The sequence below is a fragment of the Eptatretus burgeri genome, chromosome 10 (genome assembly GCF_056783735.1).
Source record: "Eptatretus burgeri isolate ZD-2024b chromosome 10, Ebu_testis_v1, whole genome shotgun sequence".
NCBI classification, from domain to species: domain Eukaryota; kingdom Metazoa; phylum Chordata; class Myxini; order Myxiniformes; family Myxinidae; genus Eptatretus; species Eptatretus burgeri.
The window spans coordinates 47,386,767-47,411,721 of NC_140970.1; the positions used below are offsets into that span (position 1 = coordinate 47,386,767).

The window sequence follows — 24,955 nt, forward strand, 5'->3', positions numbered from 1 at the left end:
GGCGGGAGAAACTATGTTCATTTGATCAGAAACCCAATGTTCCTATATGTTGCTAATACATTTATAGGGTCTAAAATCAACCATAAAAAAGTTTGTAGTAGATTGAAATTTTCATTGGCGGCCATCTTGAAAATATGCAAATTAACTCCTTTTCCGGGGTCAGATTACCCGAGACTTTTTTTCTGGCACGCAGCATGACCTATTAAAACATTTAAAACAATAAAACGTTTTGTTGCGATTTTTTTGGGGTTAGGTGATACGGATCATATTTTGACTCGACTATACATATACATATATATATATATATATACCATGATACATACATATACGTGTGTGTGTGTGTGTGTGTGTGTGTGTGTGTGTGTGTGTGTGTGTGTGTGTGTGTGTGTGTGTGTGTGTGTGTGTGTGTGTATCTGCCTGCATCATTATCAGTCAAATGTACCATACTATACGGTGCACAAATCGATGCAACACCATGGTGACAGTTTATAGTTGAGTGGAGATCTGAATTCAGGCTTGAGACCTCAGAAATCAGTGCACACACCTTTAGACTATCCTGCGAGCCCAGATCAAGAAATTATTTTGACGTAAATCAAAACAAGCAGAATTACAAACGTGCACCATTTTGGTGGTACTTTCGTTTTAGAAAATGACCTCATAACAATACGATATTGTAAAACACACGGGGTTTGTGCATCCATATACACTGGTTAAAAATGGCATAAAAACAGGAAACCTAAGTTGCACATTTTATTTCCCAAATAAGTGATGTGCAAAAAGTATTCTACACATCATTATTTGGTTACGCAGAGGGTGCAAATCTGGGGCTGAAAGGAGGCACAATAACCCAAAAGTATGTTATCACAGTGAAAGAAAAATCCATTATGTAAGGAAAAAAAAATACTTGACCATTTCATGTCGTTACATCCCGCACTTCAAAATATGCATTATTATGGGAAACATTACATTACATTGCCTCCAATAAAACAAGAAGTTACGATTATTGCATGAAAAAGTGCCTTGCTGTTTTATAAAGTATCCCAATCATTCAGATGTAGCTGGGTTCATCAAGATACAAGTGGAAGAAGATTCAATTTATATGGCTGCACCTCTTAGGATCTGCAAAAGTTAGCACACACTCCAACCCAAACTTTGCATCCACCAACCATAAAATCTCTCCCACCCTTTCCTCCTTTAGCTAGCAACCCATGGTAACAATGTGTACTCAATTTGCTTAGAATCAGACCGTGTTGTAAAATGTTGCCATGGTGCTGCGCAAGCATGGCATTACATATTGGGGAACATTGCTCTTCGGAGGCAAAAAAAATAAGCCGAATGTCCTTTCTTCTGCTCCTTTGCGAATGACAGGTAAGAACTCCTTGACATCTATTGCTGAAGTACACCTTGAGGCTGGTGCTGTTGCCTAATTCCATATTCTTGTTTCAAATTTTCCCTCAAAGTTGGCCTGTTTACGATTCCCATTTGAGCAGCTTATTTATGATTGTGGAATCCCAGGTTCAATCCTGTACAACTTTGACGATTTCTTCATTATCTCCTAATGTTGTCGTAATTCCTCCACAAGTACGTCAATGCTTTCTCGTGCCTTTATCCTACATGTGATATGTATGCAAGTTTCTTCGTGAGCTTCAGATGAAGTAGGACAAAACAAATTAGAAAGAAGAATATGTTGAGATGAGTATTTCCAAACCATATTGCTTTATCACTGTTGGTTTAACCAACATGGAGAATAAGAAGGAACCTGCCAAATTCTCATACACATACCGTCCTCTTTTCCTGGTTGCCAAAGTATGTGTTATGTTGTAGAGAGCAAATATGGGCAGATGTAATACCCAAAGCAAATACGAATTGAAGGATCAGTGTTGAATCGCAAATGCTACTGCCACTCAGGCGAGCAGAGGCAAAAGTATGATTATGGGTAGAGGGCGTCTACACGTCATAAAAATTCAGATCCAGCACCACATGTGCTTAACAAGCTGTAATATGACAGTTGTGTAATAATGAGGTTATAATCGTCATTTTAAAGTATAATAAATTATTTTTCCTGAAAATAAAAAATAAAAACAAGGAAGAGGTCAAGACCTCCTCCCCACCATCTGCCTATAACTAGCTGTAACTATTTAAGAAGTGACCATTTTGGATTAGCGAAAAGAATCACATGCATTATCCAAAACAACTTTGCTGATTGCTGTTATTCATCTCACTCTTTCTTGAAGCACTAACAAAAATAAAAAATAAAAAATAACTCGGTCACAGCCACGTAATGGATTCTCTGCATTACATGGATAAAACAGCAAGTAAAATAAATGTGAGCATGCCATTACAAACCTCGGCCTACATTTCATGCAATGGTTGTAACTATTGTACAAGGGTGCACTGATGTACAGCACGACACGATGGAAAAGTTTGAATTAATTGATAGCCGCACGTGGTGACATATAGGTTCCCACCACGTGTCCTGTAAAGTTTGGAACTGATTGAAGGTAAGCCTTAATGAAACATCTCCAAAGCTTTCGTTTTGACCCATCTCAGCTTCCATCGTTCGCTTCCCTGTTCTTCCAAATGCTAAAGGATTTCTCTGCATCTGCTGTAATAAATATTGCAATTTGACAAATGGATAGAAAATTGTCATGCAGTTCAAACAGAATAAGCAATTTAAAATTGCGTCAAAATAAACGCGATTCATAAGAAGCTTTACTCTGGTGCTGAGATTGTGTACAATAATTGTGCTCTGATGGATGGACACACTCTGCTTACAGAAAATTTACTTCCCTATACTCATATATCTTACAACTATCGTTCCAGCTGATGATTTGATCCAAAACTGAACATCATTCTGCAGAAAAAGGCTCTCCCACTAATTGTAAGATAAAGGTGAGCATCGTATTAACAATTTGTCAACAACAACAACAACAACAACAACAACAACAACAAAAAGACATGCATCTAAGAATGTGGGTTTTTTTGTTTTGTTTTTTGCAAACATTTAGAGGATTTCTTTCCTGGCACGAATAAAATACACTAAACCAGAGATTGGGTGGAGGTCACGGTGATCCGAGGAGGAGTACAAAAAGAGGGTGGTCAGCGTTGAGAGAGAGTCTCAACTCAGCGGTCCTTGAAAAGACTCTCAGCTTCTCCGTGATCGAGAATGCTGGATGAGCCACTGAAGGGTAATGTCTGAAGAGAGACCAACACTCGTTACTTGATATTAAAGTAAGACTTTTCAATTCCATCTTAGGTTAGGTAGATGATGGTGAGGTCACTTTTTTGGGGCCCTTTGATAAAACTCACCGATGTTGTCCTTCTCCTTGCAGGATATGGAATAACAACAAATCTCCCGGTCCTGAATTGCAGACAGATTCCTGTGGTGGGGTCGAACATTGTACCTTCAGAGCTCTGGTTCTGTTCAGTCACCGTTTGCATTTTTTTATCAAATTTCTAAGCATTAAAAAATAAAAATAATTTTTTTTAAAAAAAAGTAAATACAAAAACTAGACAATAATGTCCCTTAGCATGGTTGACTCACATTCGTTCGATAAGCTCCTTCTCATCAAGAGCACTTTGCAAGTCCCTCTTGTTTCCAAGCACCAAAACCTGCAAACAGGGAAATAAGTTTTAACTTGTACCGTACCGATGTATATGCCTAGTGTTGGCTTAATGGTTAGGGTGGTGGAATTTGGAATCCTAGGATCCCGAGTTCAAATCCCTCTCGGCAGTTGAATTAATACCAGGCGGGGTTGACTCTGCCTGTCATCCTTTTGAGGTTGGCAAAATGAGTGCCAGCTTGCTGGTCTCCTGTGTCGGAGAGACGACCTGTCCAGGATTGTGCCCAATAGTGAAGGAGACTGCTTAGGCAGCACCAACGCTCTGCACAGAGTATGGTCCCAATGGAATCTCATCGTACCTATGTTGTTTCTGTTACTTTGTGACCTTACTGTTTCCATGTATGTTTCGGCCAGATAACTGTTGGGAGAGAGATTGAGGAGAGTTAGGCCATTGGCATATTGCGTCTGCTGAGTATGGTGGCACAGGGAATAAATTAAGGAAAACAAATGGAGAAAAGGGAGATAAGCTGGGAGGATAGGGAAGAGAATAGAGGGATGTGTGTGTATGTTGTTGAAAGGGAAAAGAATGTTGCAAGGGAAGAGATGGGAATAAGGGGGAGGTGAGGAAGAAGAAATCAGGAATTGCATCATTTTGCATTTTCTGGCCTCGTGTTGTAGCCATGCCCCTTAAGGCACCTGTTTTATGGTCTCCCAAGGCCCTGCGATTGATTTAATAACCTGCGCTCATAAAACGTGCTCAGTTTATACCTATTTGATGCACACAATGGATTGGTTAATTAATATATACAACACATGAGAGTCAATTTTAAGTGTTAATGGCTTTTTATTTTTTGGGTGAGACATATAAACTTTGTCTTGTATAACTTTGGTGGTTAGCAGAATGTTAATACACAATTACAAAAGAAAGCGCAATACTGTTTATTTCTTCTTCTTCAAAAAAAATACAATTTAACAACAAATCTTTGTGGCCAAAAATTGTAAACTCATTTAACAGCAATTTAAACCATCACAGGCGTTTTAAACCATCAATCTCACATTTTCCAACCAACTGACAAATTTCCTGGCACGACTTATTTTTTATGAAATACATTTGTTACCCAAAAATGGTGAAGCCTCCCCTTACCTCCAAAAATATGTCATCGGAATGGTCTTCACACAACCACTCCCTACAGATGGTTTTTGCACTGATGAAAACACCTTTCTACTTGGAGCAGGGAAACAGGTATGGTGCCTCGTGTTTTAGCATTTCCTAAGAAAGGTACTTAGAAAAAGGAACACATCTGGTTTCATGGATTTCCAGCCATTTCTACATCACCAAATGCCTCGTTTGCACAATCTTCACTTTTGTAATAGTATCTGTCTTAAATAACGTCCTTAAATCGATGTAGGTTGTTATTATTCATCCAGTCAAATTAAAACAGGAAAAGCTTCTTCAACAAGCTTCTTCTCAACTGAAACATCTGCCGTGACCAAGGCAAGTGGATTCTCGCAGAAACGTTGGCTTTACCGACTAGCAAGTCGAGCTTTTTACAATTATAAAACTTTTACTGTAACACCTGTCCTTGCTGAAGGATTTTTCTTTCTGTGATATCAAGCATGATGAGCAAAGAGGGTGCAAAGCAACCAGACAAGGTAAGGTGACCTTAAAATTTCTATCACTTATATTGCCTTCATTATTCAACTTTCTGTGTATTTTCTTCCACATCACTTCATGTGCAGCACGCAGCTGCTGGTTTGCATCATTGCTGGGAGCATGGCTGTGCAGCTAATGCAACGCCCCCTGTAGGTTTGAGCAAGAATTTGTAAATGAGCCTACCCTTCTCAAAGTCACCTACTTTTCTCAAAAGATAGTGGGATCTTTAATGCTGGCAGATGAAACACCCAGTTTAACGTCCATCCGAGGGACGACACAAAGTGATGCCTTGCCCTGCATGAGAAACACCAGGATGACAGTTCATAGCTGAGCTGACATTCAAACCCAGGCTAAAACCAGGTGAGACAACTCGGAGGCAAGTTTACACAGCTTGAGGCTACCTTTCCAGCCCATTTTTCTAACTAATTTTATATGTTCATTCTCCTCCTCCTCCTCTTCCTCTTCCCTTTATAAGGGGTGAGGTCCAATGGTAGCAAGCTTCTGCCCTGACCCCAATACTCAATTTATTTCTGTCCTCAGCAAACTCTCTCCACTCTCCAACCACCTCCAACTTACTGATATTCCCCCTCACACAATCCTCCAATCTCAACCATAGTCTACCTATTTTCCTCCTATCTTGCTCCCTCGACCGACCCGCTCTATTTGCCATTCTCTCTTCCCCCATCCGCATCAAGTGCCCAGCCCATCGAAGCCGGCATTTCACCAATCTCCCTGTAAATCTCCCACTTTTGAAAGAATGAACCAGCTATGGCCATCCCATTCCTCACCATCAGGTACACCAGCTTTCGATGCTCTCTAGAATGAAAAACAAAAAAAATGTTGGCATGTCTGACTATTGTGAGTTTCTTGGTCGTATCACTTTTTGAATGCCCCTTGTAGCTACACGGTGTCCACAATGTCTTGTCACCTCCATGTAACTTAGGATTTATCTCTGGTACTGTGTTTTTGTTGCATATATTTATTGCATAATATTACATATATACAGGACCTTCAATAATGTTGCAAATCTCATACATCCAATGGATCTGTTTGTGCACTGTCATTCTCATGACAGAGAATGATTTTGCACCATGTTCTGTGTAATGAGAATGAGCTATGGAACATTAAAGGTACTAGCGGGCACCCCTGCCCTTAGGGTGGGAGTACCTGTGTCGGTCCACCCAATACTGATGGCTGCTTTGTGTCTGGGGGGTCAAATAAACGTAGAATTGTAAAGTATAGCACCGCAATAAATATAGTAATCACCATGATGAGTCACTCGGTGAGGAAAGCATGTGATAAAGACATCGTACCATAATCATCAATATTGTAAACACTAAGCCGTGACCAATCGACGAATGAAGGGGAAAAAACGGACACACCGATTGGTCAGTGCCACACCCAATCGGCAAGTGAATATTGCCGACATAGCTACAGCCATACAGGCTCTATTTATTATAGTAGATATGTAATAAATGTATATGCAACAAAAACACACCTGTAGAGATAAATCCTAAGTTACACAGGGGCATAGACTCCTATAGAGAAGGACTGGAACCTCACGATCTCGGGGTTTGTAACTTGAGTCTGAAGGATTAACTTGAGTCCGGGGCTAAAGTGACTTCTAGAAGGGCTAGAGACACGATCTCAGGATCCATATAGGGGTTTTTGAGGACGGCGAGTTCAATAGTGTCATTTTCAACACCAACTGAGGTCATCTTCAGGGTCAAATTACTGAATTTTGGTATTTTTTTGCCCATTTTTGTGTCTAACTCAAAGAGGAAAACTTTTGTAAAGTCTATGACAAAACATGACATTGTGCACCTACTGCACCTACTTGCTGATTTATATCATCGTGAACTCATGTATTTTTTGTTTGTTTCTCTTTCAGAAACTGTCCAGCTGGTGATCTCACAGGATCTTTGTGTTGTTTCCTGCTTTGGTGACAATATGCCACGTCGTTGCAGCTGCTTTGGTTGTAGAGGAAACTATGATGGGGCACCTTATGTAAAGGTCATATCCTTCCCAAAAGATTCTGAGGAGAGGGAGAGATGGATATTGGCAATGCCAAATGAGAAAGAAAGCTTGAGGTGCTTAAAGGAGATATATATTTGTGAGACACATTTCAGTTGTGATTGGGTGTCAGTTCGGGGTGGCAAACGACCCAAAGAACCCCCATCAATATTTCCTGGAGTACCAAAATCAGCTTTGAAGCAGGTGACCTCAGCCCCACGCCCAACATAATCTTCTATGTCGGAATCAAGAGCTAAGAAGATGCAGGCAGCTTATGAGGCTGCAGACAATATCCAAGATTTCGACCACTTCTGTGCTAAAATCAGCTCCTATTTTCCTGGCTTTAACGTCATAAAAGACCAGAAAACCTTTACCTATCAAGAACTGATGCTACTGGACAAATTGTCAAGCATTTCTTTCATTTCCAACAAGTTCACTCACCTTTTGGATTTCTATTCTTGAATAGAGTTGAGAAAGATGGCATTGAGGTGCCCAAACGACTTTTTCCTTTGCAGAAGAACAGCCTGCTCTCAAAATGGTCCCAGATTAGATCCATAACTAACCAGGTAAACATCTATTAATGCATAAGCAAGGAAATTCTTCAGCTTGTAATAAGCCAGCTCTGTTGGATGACTGAGGCACACGAGCTTCCTCAATTCACCTTCCTTCTGTCGCAGCTGCATCTTATGTTCAAACCTCTTGAAAGTCGCTGATTTGATACTGATACTATGATTTTCGCAATGCAGCTTCACAACATATCACCCAGTGCATACAAAATGATTCGTCGATCCGGCTTAATCATTCTACCATCAACAAAAAAGGTAAAACAGATGCTTGCTCGTCGTCAGCAGGACTCCAACCTCAAAACCTTGTTCGACCAGCTTAAACCACAGCAGCGTTTGGTCAATTTAATGTTTGATGAGGTAAAGCTGGTCGAGACATTGCAATTTTCTGGAGGGCATGTTGTAGGATATGCTCAAAATGCAGCAGCGGGTGGTGAACACGAAATGCTTGCTTCACATGCTATGGTTGTTGAAGTTGCCTGCCATTTCGGTGGTCCACGCAATATTCTACGCATTTTGCCCTGCAAAAAACTAACTGCCGATCAGCTGAAGGAACTCCTTATCGAAGCTGCATCAGTTGTAGTTGGTGCTGGCGGTACTGTGATTTCTTTGATATGTGATAATTGCAATACCAACCGCAGTGTTTATTCAAAACTTGGAGGACCAGGAAGTTGCCAAGTGCTGTCAATTCAAGAGCAATCTATGTTCTTAGTGTACGACTACGTGCACATCTTCAAAAATGTTCGCAACAACTGGATTACTGTTGATGGCAAGACACTCTCATTTGTCGTAGATGGTAATGAGTACAAAGCTTACTGGAGTGATATTCAGAAGGTTTATGAGATCGACCGGGCTACTCCTATTCACTTAACCAAGCTAACGCACACCGCTGTTTTCCCCAAGCCCCTTCAACGCCAGAGCATATCATTGGTATGCCAAGTGTTCAATGACAAGACTGACGCTGCTTTCAAGACCTTCAAGGATTCACTGGGCATCAGCGAAGGCACAATCATCCTCACCCAGATAATGAGTGAGTGGTTCAAGATGATGAACGTGAAAGAGCATTTCTCAGCTATCCATCTGCACGACGAATCCAGACAGCCTTGGACATCAGACTGTACAAGTTTCACTAGGCTGGAGCAGGCCTGCCAAATTATATCTACCTGTGCATGGCAAGGAGGTGGTGGTCATAAGCTGAAGCTAACTCAGCAAACTGCTGAAGCCTTCACTGTGTCCACACGTAATAATGTGGATGCTGCCAAATTGCTTCTGGCAGAGAAAGACTTTGACTACGTTCTTCCTACTATATTTGCAGATGAAGCCTTGGAAAGGTTTTTCAGCCAAGCCAGGCAAAGAAGTGGTGGAAACTTCTACATTGACGTAGTTGACATTATGGCTGCAGCTAAAATTGTAAATTTGCAAACACTCATTAAGCATGACATTATGCCCGAATCTAGTTCTCGTGTGATTGATTGCGACAAGAACTGTACAACTTCCATAAATCCAGATGAGCGAAGTGAACTCATTGACGAGATTACTCCTCAAGACACTCAGGATCTCTTGGGGTCTGACGATGCCAATAAGCATAAAGTAGTTTATTTGGCCGGACACCTTGTTCATAAATATGGCGATAGCACTAGTATGGAGATCATTGATGATGAAGATGGTAACGAGGTGTCATCTGAGTTTCTAGATAATTTGAATCGAGGTGGATTGAGTGTGCCGACTATGTCGACCGTCTTTTTTGTACATAATGCATATAATTTGTATGACAAGACTAAAATGCGTGGCAGATTTCATTTTGCTGAGCTGTTATCCTCTGTAGATGCACCTTTAGCTAGTAGTAATGCTGCATGTACTACTTTAGCTAACATTATATTGAGAGCTCATGTCCTCAATGTAAGTGACAAAGAAAAAGCTTTGGGATGCCTCAGGAGGCAAGAAAAGCTCTCCAACTAGTGATAGGCATAGACATAGTTGTAATAGGCATAGTGTTGTGGCATGCATATAATGTTTATGTAATACGATATATGACAATAAATATCAAAGTTTGACAGCTCCACACACTTGCATCTTATTACAATCAGCCATCTCTCACCCTTTATGAGTTAGACACAAAAAATACCAAAATTCAGTAATTTGACCTTGAAATATGACCTTTTGACCTTGAAGATGACCTCAGGTGGTGTTGAAAATGACACTATTGAACTCGCCGTCCTCAAAAACCCCTATATGGATCCCGAGATCGTGTCTCTAGCCCTTCTAGAAGTCATTTTAGCCCCGGACTCAAGTTAATCCTTCAGACTCAAGTTACAAACCCCGAGCATGGGAGGTTCCAGTCCTTCTCTATAGGAGTCTATGCACAGGGGTGAAAAAAATATTGTGGACACCCTGTACATTCTGTCCCTTAAATCCTGTGTTTACCATCAACATGACACAACATGTATAACTAAGTTTCATATCCCATTCAATGCACTACTGTTTTCATCAAATACCCTGTCATTTTAAATGGAGTTGAAACAATTGACTCGATGTTCTTATCCAAAGTGCAATTCTAAGATACAATGCACCCACCCTATTGCACCCCCAATAGAACAGATGATTTTGTTGGATTCCACAGAGGAACAACTTAGTTTCAAATTTGCATTAACTTAGAAGAGAGCATGCTACCAAAAGTAGCTCTGCTAGTCCTTCAGTCTAAAATCCTGGCCTTCCAGGTAGGTTTGCCATCCAAGTACAAACTGGGATTGACCCCGTTTAGCTTTTGATATTTGATAAGATCGGGTGTATTCAAGCTGATGCAGATGGTATCCAAACATGAACCTCTCTTCAGCAGCCTGTGTGTCTATCTCACACAGCACATCACACTGTCAGGTTTGTAAGAGCAGAATCTTTCAAAATATGGCCCTCTATTACAAAACTTTGAATTTGAGGTTCGTTGAGGCAATTGGAAAAGCTTGCATTTATCTCTAAAAAATATCTAACGTGAATCCTGACAAGACACCTTGGCCATCCTTTGGCCAAAATCAGGAGTCAAGAAGAATAAATTGATAAAAGCACAAATAAAACATTTTAAAGAGCAAAACAAGTTAGTAAAATCAAATACTGAGTGCATCGGGATGGAAAGAGAAGAATATGGATTGAAAGACATTACAGGAATTCCCTGAAGCTGCGGTTTCTCCAGCAGGTTGTGAAGTTCATTCCTGGAGGCTTCCAACTTGTCATGGTCTGCTGCATCCACCATGAACCTGCAGTCCCCAAGTTAGAATATTAAACCAATAGTTAATTTATGTACACACCGAGCTTTTACTAGATTATGTGCGGCTCAATGACAGAGCTTGCACACTTATTACATGCAGGAGGAGGACATGCAGGAGGAGACAAAGTACTGATAGTTGGCTCACAAGAACTTTCGGATTGGCCTGTTTGGCATTCCTATCTGAACCCATGTCTCATGGTATCCTTGGTTCACCTTCCATATTACCTACATTGTTACCCTATACACAAAGTGCAAAGCGGGATTGAGCAATTTATTCACTCTATCAGTCCAATTCCATGATCGATAAACGACTTCATTTCAATTAAATTTTATATTTTGTAACACGGCAGAACACGACCGAGCAGTTTATCAGTACTTTGGCTCTGAATATAGCAAATTCTACACTTATGGTAAAGAAATTGCTTCAGTCTGTCTATCAAAAAAAATGAAAATTAAGGTGGTGTAAGAGATGGTGGAAAGTAAAGTCATGGTGAAAGTATTGGCAGTAAAGCTCTGAATAAATGCTTCTATTTTTTTTATTTTTTTTTCTACAGCCTTTAAAACTTTTATTTTATTTCAAGTGAATAATACTTGAACACTGTAGAACACAAATCACCGTGTTTGCACTTCCAAAAATATTCAGCAGTACTGGGGAAAAATTATTACGCCTTCTTGACTGATCAAATTTGACCAATCGGCTTCGTATGGTTGCCATTGCACCTGTTATTCAAATTTCACAAACAAAGCCAATATAGCTCATGCTCGGGAACATAAATCAAGAGTTGAAAAGACCCTTCCCATATCCATTTTCTCCAGACTGCGTGGGGTAAGGTATAGTATGAACTCTCTAGTTACCCCACGCATGCGAAGTGAAAAGCGGGGTTAAGCATTTGGTTCATGTCCGTCTGCATCTTATCAGTTTATGATCGAGGAACAGCTTATTTAAATTAAATGTTTTATTTTGAACACGAATCTGAAGATGAAGACAAGTTTCTAGTTTTACCGTACTTTGGCTCTGAATTCATCTCGACCGCACGTGCGCAGAGAGAAGTGAGATATTATTCTTACTCTGTCTGCCTGCCTAGCAGTTAAACAAAATTGAAAAACATTCCAAACAGGAGACTTACTGTTTTAAGGACGTTATAAAGGACACAAACACCAAGCACGAAAAACGAATGCAACGCGTTAAGTTGATTTAATAGGCACTGGGTAAAATCCGGAATTAATGTACTTATACGCCTTCACACCTCTTTAAACTGAATTATATACTTCAACACTGTAGAACACAAATCACCTTCATAATACTTCCAAGAACCATGCTATTTATTGATATAGAGTATAGCATGAGAAGGCATGGCATGTGAGGGACGGCGTGAAGAAGATCCTGATTGACACTGCGTGTGATGGTGATCAACAAGGTCTCCATCTCCTAAACTGAGACAACGTCATCTTATTACAGTGTATAAAGGCAATTTTTTTTGTATACATAGTCAAGGCTTGTGGAAGAGTATACTGACTTGGAAAACAATGGGTGTGGGGAGGAATGAGGGGTAGGAGAGGATGCATGCAGTGCACTAGATGGATACAGAAGGTTCCTCTCAGGAAGGAAAACTGGAAATTTGAAAGGAGGAGGGATTGGAGTGGAGGTTAACAAGGGTAGAAAAAAAAGTGATGTATATAAGACTGCTTCAGAAGCGCTAAACTTAGATTTTTTTTTAATCATTATTTGATTAGACTTGAAGTATTACACTTTAAAGCTGAATGGAGTATCGTGTTCTATAAACTCTCGTTGATTCAGGCATTGTGTTCCATTTTTTCTCCAAAATTTGAGACTTGTGGAAGAACTGTTGTCAGATGATGAGAGGTCAATGCAATAACAACAGGATAGTGTTAAATGGATGTACAAGGAAGGAACAGATTATGGGTCACATTGGCAGATAAGGAAACAAGAAAAAGAGCAATCAGAGATTCAAGACCCTTGCCAGGACTTCTTTTGTGATTAGATTTGTGTGGTGTTTGTGTACTGGTGTGTTAGGTCATTAATGACATAATTAGAACTGCCACTATATAATTGCTGGTAGCGATGACCAGGAACCAAGACGTCCCGCTTTGATAGGACACTTGACCCTGACCCATGACGTTCATTATTATTATTCAATTTAATTTAGAATGGGATTAAAATAAATTCAATTCAACTCAAATGGAAGACCAAATAGGTACAGTCCTGCATTGGAGTAATCAGAAGGAATCAGAACAAGCAAAAAAGCAAAGATGAAGTCATTAGGAGGAACCTGGATAGGATTCAGATTTCAGCTGCTACTCCTCTAGCCTCAAACCCATCCAGTCACCCAGGCACAACCAAGTGAGCCTTATTCAAAAAAATTAAAATAAAGAGCCCATATCAAGAAATTAAATAATCCTGGCTGCCAGACCATGCATCCGATTAAGTTGAAATGTAAAATATGTATTCCCCATCACAACTAGATGATAATTGTGAAGTTTCACGTCGATTGATTTAGTGGTTCCAGAGAAAACACAATTTAATATTTTTCTTCAATCTAATATGGCTGCCAAACCATGTGATCTATGACATGTGAACCTTTTGTTTCTCATGGATAGGTGCTCATATGTGTAAAGTTTTGCCTCGATCTGTTAAGCCACTTCAGAGAAGATTTTTGGAGGTTTTTTGACAATATGGCTGTCAAATTATGTGACCGATGACATCATCAATTTTTTTTTCTGTGGACCAATTTATCCGTAGATGACCCTCAAATTTTCATACTGATCGGATGTAGCGTTCTTCACCCGCAATTATGACATCATAACGAAGGCACCTATGACATCATAAAAATCATACTTATTCCCCATGAGGAGTACTTGCTGTGTGCCAAGTTTCAATTTTTTTTCCTTGGTACAGTTTCAGAGATAGAGGTCCAAAGTTTTCCATTTTTCCAACATTGCTGCCATACCACATGACCTTATGACATCATAATTATCATTAAAACATCCTACATGAGTAGTCACTCCTGTGGTGAAAATTTTCTCAATTCAATAAGCAGTTGTGGAGAAAAACACGAAAGTCTTGTGTGGACAGACAAACGGACCCAAATGCAATACCCTCTCCTTTGGCGAGGGTAATAAGGATACAGTACAAGCAGACAAGGAAGGAGTGCATATGTCAAGTCGATGGAGGAGACTGGGGTGATTGGAGGGGGTGGCTGTGAGTAAAGGGAGGGGGTGGAGGGGGTGGCTCTCGGACTCTCTGGAAAATCCTCTATTTCTCTTTGCCGACGACTCCACCCTCTGCCGTACCATCTGTCATCCCTCAGACCGGCAAGCAGCAGCTTCTTCGCTCACTGCAGATCTGGATAAAATCACAAACTGGTCCAACACGTGGAACATGTCTTTCAATCCAGACAAATCTCACACTCTCACTATGTCTCTTCGAAAGGACCGTTGACAAAACCCCCCCATCCACTTTCTCAACAATCCTCTGGAAGAAGTCTTTTCTTTCAAGCTTCTAGGTCTCACTATCTGCCATGACCTTTCCTGGGAAAGTCACATTTCCAACCTCGCCTCAAAAGCCAGTCGCCGACTGGGAATCCTCCGTCGTGCTAAGTCCTTCCTCGGCCCTCTTGAGCTCCTGACCACTTACAAAGCTTTTGTCCGTAGCCTGATGGAGTACTGCTCTCCCCTCTGGGCTGGTGCTCCTGCCTCCCACCTTTCTCGGCTTCACGCTGTCGAAACCAGGGCATTTAAGATCATCGGCATCTCCCGCAATGAAGCTGAGTCTTTGGGCCTCTCACTCAATCACCGCAGGTTGGTCGGTGGTCTTTCTGTCTTCTACCGACTCCTCTCCAGCCTTGCCCCCCTGCTCTCTCTGCGATTTGTCCCCACCACATTTCGACAGGGCGCTCAAGGTCCGCCAACAACCCCCTTCTGGTAAAACTAGCAAAATCACGAATCACTGCTCATCTTCACTCTTTCATTCCTCTTTTTTCCCGCCTTTGGAATAAACTTCCTCACTCTATTCTTTCCCATTCTTCCCTCCAGGCTTTCAAAACAGCTGTTCACCACCACCTCTTATCTTCCCCCATCCAAATCCTCTATCTTTTCTACCCCCGATAATCCACCCAAGCCCACTTCCTTCATTTCTCCTGCTTTCCTTCCTGAAAGTCCCTGAAATGTCCATCTTCTCTTCGCCATGTTCCCCGTCCCATCCCCATCCCTCTCCCTTCCACAGTTCACCTAATGTGTCTGTTCCCCACTGTTTTGTCCCTTCCACTCCCGCCCCTCTTGTCTCATGCCTCCTTGCTGTGAGTTGTGTGTTTGCTCTCATACGAGCCTCGACCAAGGTATACAAAAAAAAAAAAAAAAAAAAAAAAGCATGAAATGTCAGTGAGAATAGGACAGGTAATGAATAGTGATTGGTGACAACACAAGAACACAATTGGACATACTCAAGGAGGTGGGTCCACATATCAAAGAGAAGAGGTGAGCAGTTTGTGAAAGTGAACAATACATGGGTTGCCAGTGGGGCAGTTGAAATTACAATGGGGACTAGAGAGGGTCAAAGTGGAGAGAAAATGAGGGATCAGATAAAGGGAAGAAGAGGACCACAGAAGTAACAACCTGCCTATGGTGAGAGAATAGCATACCATATGCCTTGACCTCTTGCTAACATATACCAATGACCTTCAGGTCTTCAGATTCCACTGCCTCCAAGGACATGAAGTATGATGGCACATCAGCAGCCTACAGAGGAGCGTCATATCTTCCACGGCACTATGAATGAATGCTTTTTAGAGTTAAAAGCTGTCGAGGAGGAAAAAGAAAAAGTCTCTGAAATATACCAAAGCTACATCAGGTTCTGGAAGCTACATCAGGTATTCAATTCTGATACTTGGTGGTGTGCGTGGCCCAAGATAGGTTTCAACACATTGGTTAAGCCAAGGAGTTCCAAGAACTGCACTGCTGCTCAAGGTTGATTGCACCAATGGATTGGAGTTTGCCAAGTGGTCCTTGTAGATCATGAAAAACAAACAATCAATCAAAAACAACACACTCATGTCCCCCAACAGTCTTGTCCTACATGTGGTACAACTCTTTCATGAATGAGCCTGAGATCTCCATGCAAAAAAAACAAGTGAAATCCTTCAATACAGCACGTGTGGTGAATCAAATGAGTACACTAATGTTAAAATATGCAATTTATGCTTTTTCAGTTGAAAAACAATTAAAAAGCGTAATTAATATTTGAAATGTAAAAATCTTGTTATTATTGTGATAAGCACCTTTATATATATATAACAGAAGGAATGAAATCGTTCGATACAGCGTGGCAGGAGGCCGCAAAAGAATGATTGTAAGTAAATTTCAACTACTAATGCATGACGAAACACTTGTTTATGGCTAATATTAAAGAGAATGATGGCATAAGAAGAACTTAGCCTGGAATCCTCGTGCATAGCACCGCCCACACAACACACGTGGTGTCCTTTGACCAATCAGGAGCAGTGCAGTTACAGTATCGTTTCCTTCAGCTCGATTGGTCTTGTCCTGCACGTGATGTTTTCGGGGTTTTTTTTCGTTCTTGTTGAATCTGAGGAGATTATTTTTTCGTTCTTGTAAGTAAATTTCAACTACTAATGCATGACGAAACACTTGTTTATGGGTAATATTAAAGAGAATGATGGCGTAAGAAGAACTTAGCTTTCTGCGTTTGATGCGAAATGCCATGGTGGACGGAAATGACGTCTTCCGTTCGTTCGTTCGAACATGAGGGGAGCGTTTCTTCGTTTTTTTTCCGTCAAGCAATGAATTAAATGGTTTTCACATATATAACACATTAGTTTCACAAATTTCCATTGAAATACTCGGGTATTTCCGTCAATTATCGCCATTTCCATCGAGGTTACGCACTGCATCTACCGGACGGCCGTCATGAGGCACGTGGGGTGGGGGGAGGGACGGGGGGACGGGGGGACACCGGACCCACCGGAAACGTGGTAGACGATGCCGGGGACATTTCAAACTCGGTGCAATTGTATACAGCGCATGCGCTGTAAAAAATGAACAAATTAACATTGTATGTGGGATTTAAATTAGGGGTCATAAAATTATGAGACAAGTACTCAGATGGAATCTAGAAAAAGCCCAACCCCAATGTTTTTTCTTTCTTTCAACCTCTTATAGCAGGCAACCTGTCTCATGATGAAGAGCATACCGTAAGAGGAGTACATGCTCATACGTCTCCACAACTTAGTCCCATGGCATTAAAATAAAACATCGTTCTACGACTACTATTACTCCCACTACTACTACACCTACGACTTCAACTTCTACTTTAACAGCTCCAATTACTCCCACCGTCTTGCTAGGTTAGCCAAATAACATTTTTGACCCATCTTTCAGGAACCGGCTGGCCAGGCCTGGCATTTTACTGGCTGTGGCAGAAATTTGGAATGTGGCCAGGGTGCTGGCGATAACTCCCTTACCCTTACTCTTTCCTGAGAGTTTGCTTCTGTATCCATCCTGTGAATCCTCCCCTACCCTCCTCCCCCCGTTCTTTTCCACATCTCTCTCTATTTTGTCCATGCTGCATGTGTCCCGTCCCCCCTCTCTTGTTACTAATCCTTTTGTTCTGTTACATCCTGATTCATTCCATGTTGTAGCTCCTCCACAAGCCTCAACATTGTATACAAAAAAAGGGACACCGACAATCTATAGTATCCAGCTAATGCTAGCATATGGGTCCTCTGACTTAATGTCCATCCTATGGACAGAGCACACATTGATATAATTGCCCTGCATGCAAAATGCATGCGAAACACCAGAGCAACAGTTTATATCGATGTCGAGACAACCTAAAAAAGGTGAATTGTTTGTACAGTACTAGCCTACTGAAAAAAAAAAATTAAAAATCATGTGCAGTATTACCTGGCCTCAAGCAGGTATAAAATGATGTCAGGCTCATGGAGGAGCCTGGACATTGTGTTGTGGGAATGCCTTCTCGGGGGTAACTTTGCATAGTATAGCGATAGTTATTTCCCATATTTCATGCATTCGCATACGTATGTCATAAAAAGCGTAATGTCATAGGGTCAGTGTGATTCTTTGGTTTATTTTATTATTCCTAGCTGCAAATCTCCTGACTGGTGATCAGCAGGGCAGAGACAATGTGCTCGCGTGGCAGGCGGCACTTGTTGCTGGTAGGTCATGTAGCAAGCGCTGTGATGGGAATCAATTTGTGTCCTGTTGCCTCGTCAAGTTAGGGGGTTCGATTATATATATATATATATATATATATATATATATATATATATATATATATATATATATATATATATATATATATCTTCTTCTTCTTCTTTCGGCTGTTCCCGTTAGGGGTCGCCACAGCGGATCATCCATATGATCCGCATAGTGATTTGGCACATGTTTTACGCCGGATGCCCTTCCTGACGCAACCCTGGTCGCCTCTTACGACACAGGGAAAAAAAAAAATATATATATATATATGTATTCATTATCTATGGATTTAGAGTTATGCGGTTAACATATTTTCACCAAAATTTGATGTATGTGGGAAAAAAATTAGAATTATGTGGTTTCGATATATGCAGCTATTTTCAGGAACAACAACCGCATATAATCGAGATCTTACTGTATTCCCATTCTTTGCCTGTTTTTAGTGCACAATTACAAATGAACTTGGTCTCGGAGTGATTCAAGTGTTCTGATTGTGAGTTATATTGGCTAGTACATCCATTAAAAGGACCAATTGGGTTGTGATGAATAGCACCCAGCGATATCCACTCGGATCACCAATTTTATTAACCGACCGCACGGTACTTCTCAACAAGTTACCCGATTGGCTCGAGTGATCATCTTAATACAGTACCATCGCAAACAGACCCGGAACCCTATTTGGAGCACATATATCAGTTGGCCAGCACGACCGCTTTGATGCTGTTTGTCGGGATTTGGACCAGGCAACTGGGATGAGTCCGACAACGACGACAATATAATCAGAAGCGAAGTAAAAGACAGTCGATATCGGTGTACTTTTTATATCAATTACAGGACCATTAGGAAGCAATGGACAAAAATGACCACAGTACGTAGAATGTGAAGCTTGGATTCCAGCATCATGAGCTTCGTGCTCAGATGGGAACTCCAAACACACCATTCGTTGCACGATGAAGTCTGATCATTTTTTTTTTCAAGCATCATGAGATGAAGCACAATAAATCCAAAGAAAAAAGAAAAAAGAAAAAAAAAAAGAAAAAGGAGAGACCGTGAAGGTGATCCTTACACAATGGCATTCACACCCCGGCAGTATCGTTCCCACATGCTCCGAAAACGAGGCTGTCCTCCAATGTCCCACAGCTGTAAATTCCAGTGAGGAGGAGGAGGAGGAAGAAGAAGAAGACCAAAGTTATAAATAATTAATGCGACTATTCTTCCTGGAAACTGCAATAAAATTCAGATTTCTCAGGATCGTTCACAGGTTTGTCCAACACGATCAACCGCGTCCAAGCAGCGTCGTTCACGAACCTTGATGGTCACGTTGCCCTTCGTAATCTTCCTCATGTTGAACCCCACCGTGGGAATCATGTCCTCGTTGTATTGCCCCGACTACGAGGAGAATAAACAGACACATGTAAAAAATTAGCGGATTTTGCTCGCATGATATTTCAGCACCATGGACAGCGCAGGCCGTCGCCTCATTGCAATTACAAAGTGGCCATAGCCAGGTATTGTTGAAATGGTGAGGGGAGCAGACAGGTGGGGGTAGGGTGGGGGTAGGGTGGGGCCTAGGGTGATATGTGGGGCCGAAAATGGAGTGGAGGAAAAGGGAGGTAAGATCCGCCCGCAGTACTACCAGGTTTGAGGCTTGGAGCCAAGCTGTACTCCGGTGTTTCGTGTGCCCATTTAAACAGTACGAAACCGCATCCTGAGAATGGGGCCGAATATGGAGTGCGTCTCCCTCCACGTACCCTCGAGTCATTGGCAGCAATCCACCGATGAGGAAAGGATTGGAGTGTCGATAGGGACACAGATTGGAGAAGCAGCTTAAGGGGTGGGGGCGGGGGGGTACTCACTGCGATGACGTTGACAAAGGTTGTTTTTCCCGAGTACTGGAGGCCCACTAGCGTCAGCTCCATCTCCTCCTTCCAGAAGAGCGACTTGAACCAGTCGAGCAGCTTGCTGATGATCCCCAGCATGCTTGCGGCTGCACAGAGAACGCCCGGGCGTCCGTCCAACAATGGCCCGCACCCCGACGCGTGCCCGCTGCGTCACACGTACAGCCCCACCCCTCGTGCACACGGAGCGTTCCAAAGGCACATTTTCCCGCACTCGTGTCTATGGAGACCGCAGTCGTGCTAATTATATCTTAAGTCACTTGTCGAGCTTGTGAGAAACGAAGAGGGATGCTTCCAATGGCGAAACACTTTGTTGACGGGTTGCACCACCCAAAACTGGTGCTCTGTCGTAGATCTTAAGGTGTGGCGCACAAGAATGAAGCGGTGTAAAAGCCGGGGTAATCTCGAAGGGGTTATTTTGTGCACTCGGAATGGAGATGGATGGATTGTATCTTTCTTTTTATGTCACTTCATTCCAATCTCATCAAAACATTTTTTTTTTTTTTTTTTAATCAAAGTGACCCAATTCCCAAAAGCACCCTCTTCCCAGGTTATTGTGATCGCCCCCACCCCTCTCCTCTTTTTGTTTGTGTTCCTTTTCTGTTTCATCCTCGCTTTCCCCTTCCTCTTTGTGCTGTGTTTCATTTCGGTTGTTCACCCCCATCTGTCCTTCTTCCTCTCTCCTTGATCTTACTCTCACTTCTATAACACTGATGTTGATGTTTCCCCCTTCTCATTTTGCTCCCTTTTACATTCTATTCTTCCATGAGCCTCGATCATGTATAAAAACCCTCACATTTTGTTCTCATGATGAAGCCATGAAGGCAGACCTCGTGGTCGTGCTGGCTGTCCATGTAAGAGTGTTCGTGTGGATGATCAGTACCCGTGTGAACATTGCACGCTACCTATTGGGAATGATGATCTGATTTGTGATAATGACCTCCACCACCGAAGGTGAAGGTGAAGAGGTGATGTTTTCACCCTCCCCCCTCTCTCTCTCTGTTTGTTACTTGCAAATTCGAAGGTTTTTAAAGGATATTGGTCAGTCCATTCTGTTATTCTGTCTGTCGCCGACAGGTTGCAATTTTAAACTGATCTTCACGAAACTTCACCACATGGTAGTTTGTCATAAGGAAGAAGTCCATTGTTTTTGAGATCAAAAGGCCAACATCAGCCAAAGGTCAACAACTAAGGTGGTATTTCTAAAATCCTCAATTTTCATCCCATTGACTTGAAATTTGAAGAGGATTTATATTTCAGGTCACTGAATTCAACCACCAGTTATTTTCAAGGTCAACATCGGCCAAAGGTCAACAACTTAGGTGAGATTTCTAAAATCCTCAATTTTCATCCGATATACTTGAAATTTGAAGAGGATTTATATTTCAGGTCACTGAATTCAACAAGCCATTTATTTTTGAGGTCAAAAGGCCAAAAGGACAACATAGGCCAAAATGACAACATAGGTTGAATTTCTAAAATTGTCAATTTTCATCCGATTGACTTGAAATTTGAAGAGGATTTGCATATTTGGTCATGAATTCAACCACCAATTATTTTTGAGGTCAAATTTATTTTATGGATTTTGCAATTATCATGCTATGCACGACGTCTTCTTCTTGTTTGTTTGCGTGCAGGATATATCAAAAAAGTTGTGGACAGATTCGGATGAAACTTGGTCGACAGGTTGGGTGTGTCGCAAGGACCAATTGATTCAATTTTGGTGAAGATCCGAATCTGGATCTGGATACGAGATTTATTTAATTTTTAACGTGATTCTTCACCATTGAAAGTGCCAAAAACGATATATAGCATGATATTTAAAAAATGTATTGGGTCCGATATGTTCTCATGGATCAGGCATAATGTGGAGGAGGTATGTGCTCCAATGAGTGCCCTTTTTGTTTTTTTTCTGAAATAATCAGAATCACGACAATTTAACACAGGTCGAGACCAATAAACTTGGTGTGTGATTTTGAAGGTGATTGGTTACACCTGAGATATTTTACAATTGCTCATATAAGGGGTGGACACTTAGCCAATCAAGATATTCTAGTTTTGTATTTTTAATGAATTTTCTGAAATTTGTTGGATTTGTTTTTCACTTGGAAGTTGTGGGTTACAATGTGTAAATAAAGGTGGAAAAAGTCTGATTTGATGAATTTAATTCCAGGCTATAAGGCAACAAATGGGGAAAATTTTGAAAGGGGGTGTAGACTTTCTTTAGGCACTGAGTGTATGTATATATGTATGTATGTAAGTATTATGTATGTGAGCGCGATAACTCGCGAACGCTTTCAGCTATCTTCATCAAACTTTACCAGAGGATTCCGAAGGACAAAAGAGAGACTGTCGATGTTTTTTTCACTGTAGATGTCAAAAGGTCAAGGTGACAGTGACGTCATTTGCATGGTTTTAGTCATACCTGTCAGGCTACCACCTGACGCCTTCTTGTCTGTTTGTCTGTCTGTGAACAGGATATCTTAAAAAGTTGCGGACGGATTTCCTCCACTACAACTACAACTACAACCCTCCACCACGCAAAGGCAGAGTTTTAGAATGGGAGGTGAAGGAGATAAAGAACAGGAGAGAAGGCATGCACACATTGTCTTGAGCCGCCACGCTCAATTTTTAAACCGACGTACCCAGTGAAGGAGAAATTGCGGTCTTCTGTCTGCCAACCTCGACTTCCGCTCCACTTCTCCACTTCCACTTCCAGTTCTGGGTTTGCAGCAACAACAGGTTCTCTCAGGCGTCTCTGCCGACTTTCTCAAGGTTAAGTTTCTTGTCATTATTTTTCCCGTTTTAACTGTTTATTTTCTCACCTACATCTTAGTGTGTTCCTAGTTCGGTTTTGTTTCAAAAATCGTGCTATTTTGTGAGTTTTCGTCGACCTTGTCTTACCGGGTTCCTTGAGGCCTACCCGTCTCGGTGTACGATCGTTTTTATTTGTATTCTCTCCCTGTTACCTTCAAATCCTATTTTCCCCACTTTCCCAACGCCCCCATCCCTCCCAACTAAACACTGCTTCTTGTCTAAAATTCAAAAGAAAAGAAAGAAAAAAAACCCCAACCTTTCTCCCTGCATACCCATGAGACCCGATCCTTCTTCGTCTTCTTCTTCCTCCTCCTCATTCTGCCAGCATACCATCTTTCTTATACTTGGGCTGACCCAGTCTCACCATTAGCTTCACAATTTCTTCCGACAACCTTCCATTCCCGAATCTTACCTAATCTTCAAAATTCCATCAAAAAATAATAAGAATCTTCCTTGTATCCTTTCTGTCAATACACCTCCTGTAACCATGTGTCTCTCGACCCTCTTTCTGATACTATTCATCGATCCATCAGCTTCACTCCACGTTTACCGTTCCAAATTAACCAAACAACTCCACGATTTTACTTCAACCTTCCTGTTAACGAATGTTACGCAGTCCTGATTTTAAATAAATAAATAAATAAATAAATTTACTTTTGGCAACACACCACCCTTGGCCACGTGCTTCCCTTGCAACCACGTGAACTGTTTCCACCATCTGCGTTTCCCGATCCAAATTCACCATTCATCTCCCGATTTTTTTTCCAATTGAGTCAGTCCCAATGAGTCACAGAAGTCTTTTGCAGAACTCCATTACCTGATCTGATGAAAACTCTCTCTCTCAACAAAAAAATCTATCTATCTATAATTCCAGCAATCTGTGTGTGTGTGTGTGTGTGTGTGTGTGTGTGTGTGTGTGTGTGTGTGTGTGTGTGTGTGTGTGTGTGTGTGTGTGTGTGTGTGTGTGTGTGTGTGTGTGTGTGTGTGTGTGTGTGTGACCGCTGTTTCTCAACAACCTCTGCTCCGATCTAATTGAAACTTGCCAGGTATATTGCTGGGGACCTGAGGATGTGCCTTTTCAAGGTTTGATATTAATCGGACAAGTGCTTCCCAAGTTATGGCCATTTATTTACCAAACCAATGACAAGACACGTTGTTGCGTGGGCGTGGCCGATCGGGAAGGGAAGCACAGCCACGTTCCCCATTACGGGTTACAACATACGGGCTTCCGGAGAGTGATGACTTCGTGTATTCTAATAATTTCTCGATTTCTTTTGCGCATTTATAGATAAACACAATGGCCCAAGTTATGATCGTTTTCATATTAGACGGTGTATAAATTTCTGGAACATCAGAGTGCTGGTATGCTCGGAACCAGGAAGTAAATTTTTTCTCTCTCTTCTCTTCTTGTTTTTCCTTGCCACGACATTGCGAAAAGATAAAATACGTTGGTGCTAATTGAATAATTGGGTATTAAAAATAAATTGCGAATATAATCGACACTGTGAATAATATCGAACTTCCGGGTCACGCAAGTACGGGCACGTGAGAGCGAAGAAACGGCCTGTGTGGTTTATTTATTTATTATTATTATGATTTTTTTTTATGGGCACGTACTAGTAATAATAATAATAATAATAACGATCTGTTATAATGCTTCATTCTTCCTCTTGCACACCTTCGGTTCTCATGACTCCCTCTCACCTTTCTCAAAAACTCCCCCCTCACCTTTCTCCCTCAATTCTCCCCACCATTCACCCCCCTCACTCACTCTTTTCAAAGTTGCCCCCCCCCCCGCATCCACAAAGCTCCCTCCTTCCCCTGCCCTCTCACCTCCATCTCATCACTCCACCTCTTCAAATCCTAAACTGCCTTCTGCCCACTCTCTTCCATCACCACAGAGCCTTTTCTCCCTCTCATCCGGCCCCTCCCTGAGC

The 24,955-nt window shown here is 41.6% G+C and overlaps 1 protein-coding gene across 2 annotated transcripts; it reads right to left on the reverse strand.

Moving 5' to 3' along the window:
* Positions 1 to 737: 737 nt before the first annotated feature.
* LOC147018486 (ADP-ribosylation factor-like protein 8B) lies at positions 738 to 20,549 on the reverse strand. 2 transcript variants are annotated; one of them, XM_085898181.1, is made up of 7 exons: positions 20,160 to 20,549; positions 19,612 to 19,692; positions 19,370 to 19,443; positions 10,948 to 11,041; positions 3,545 to 3,612; positions 3,310 to 3,380; positions 738 to 3,195 (listed from the first exon to the last, which is right to left on the reverse strand). In XM_085898181.1, exons 1-7 carry the CDS (start codon positions 20,280 to 20,282, stop codon positions 3,146 to 3,148), a joined length of 561 nt encoding a protein of 186 aa, XP_085754307.1. In that variant the 5' UTR covers positions 20,283 to 20,549; the 3' UTR covers positions 738 to 3,145. The 2 variants fall into 2 exon arrangements, with proteins under 2 accessions (XP_085754307.1, XP_085754306.1); XM_085898180.1 differs by lacking the exon at positions 20,160 to 20,549 and adding an exon at positions 19,940 to 20,068.
* Between the last annotated feature and the right edge of the window lie 4,406 nt (positions 20,550 to 24,955).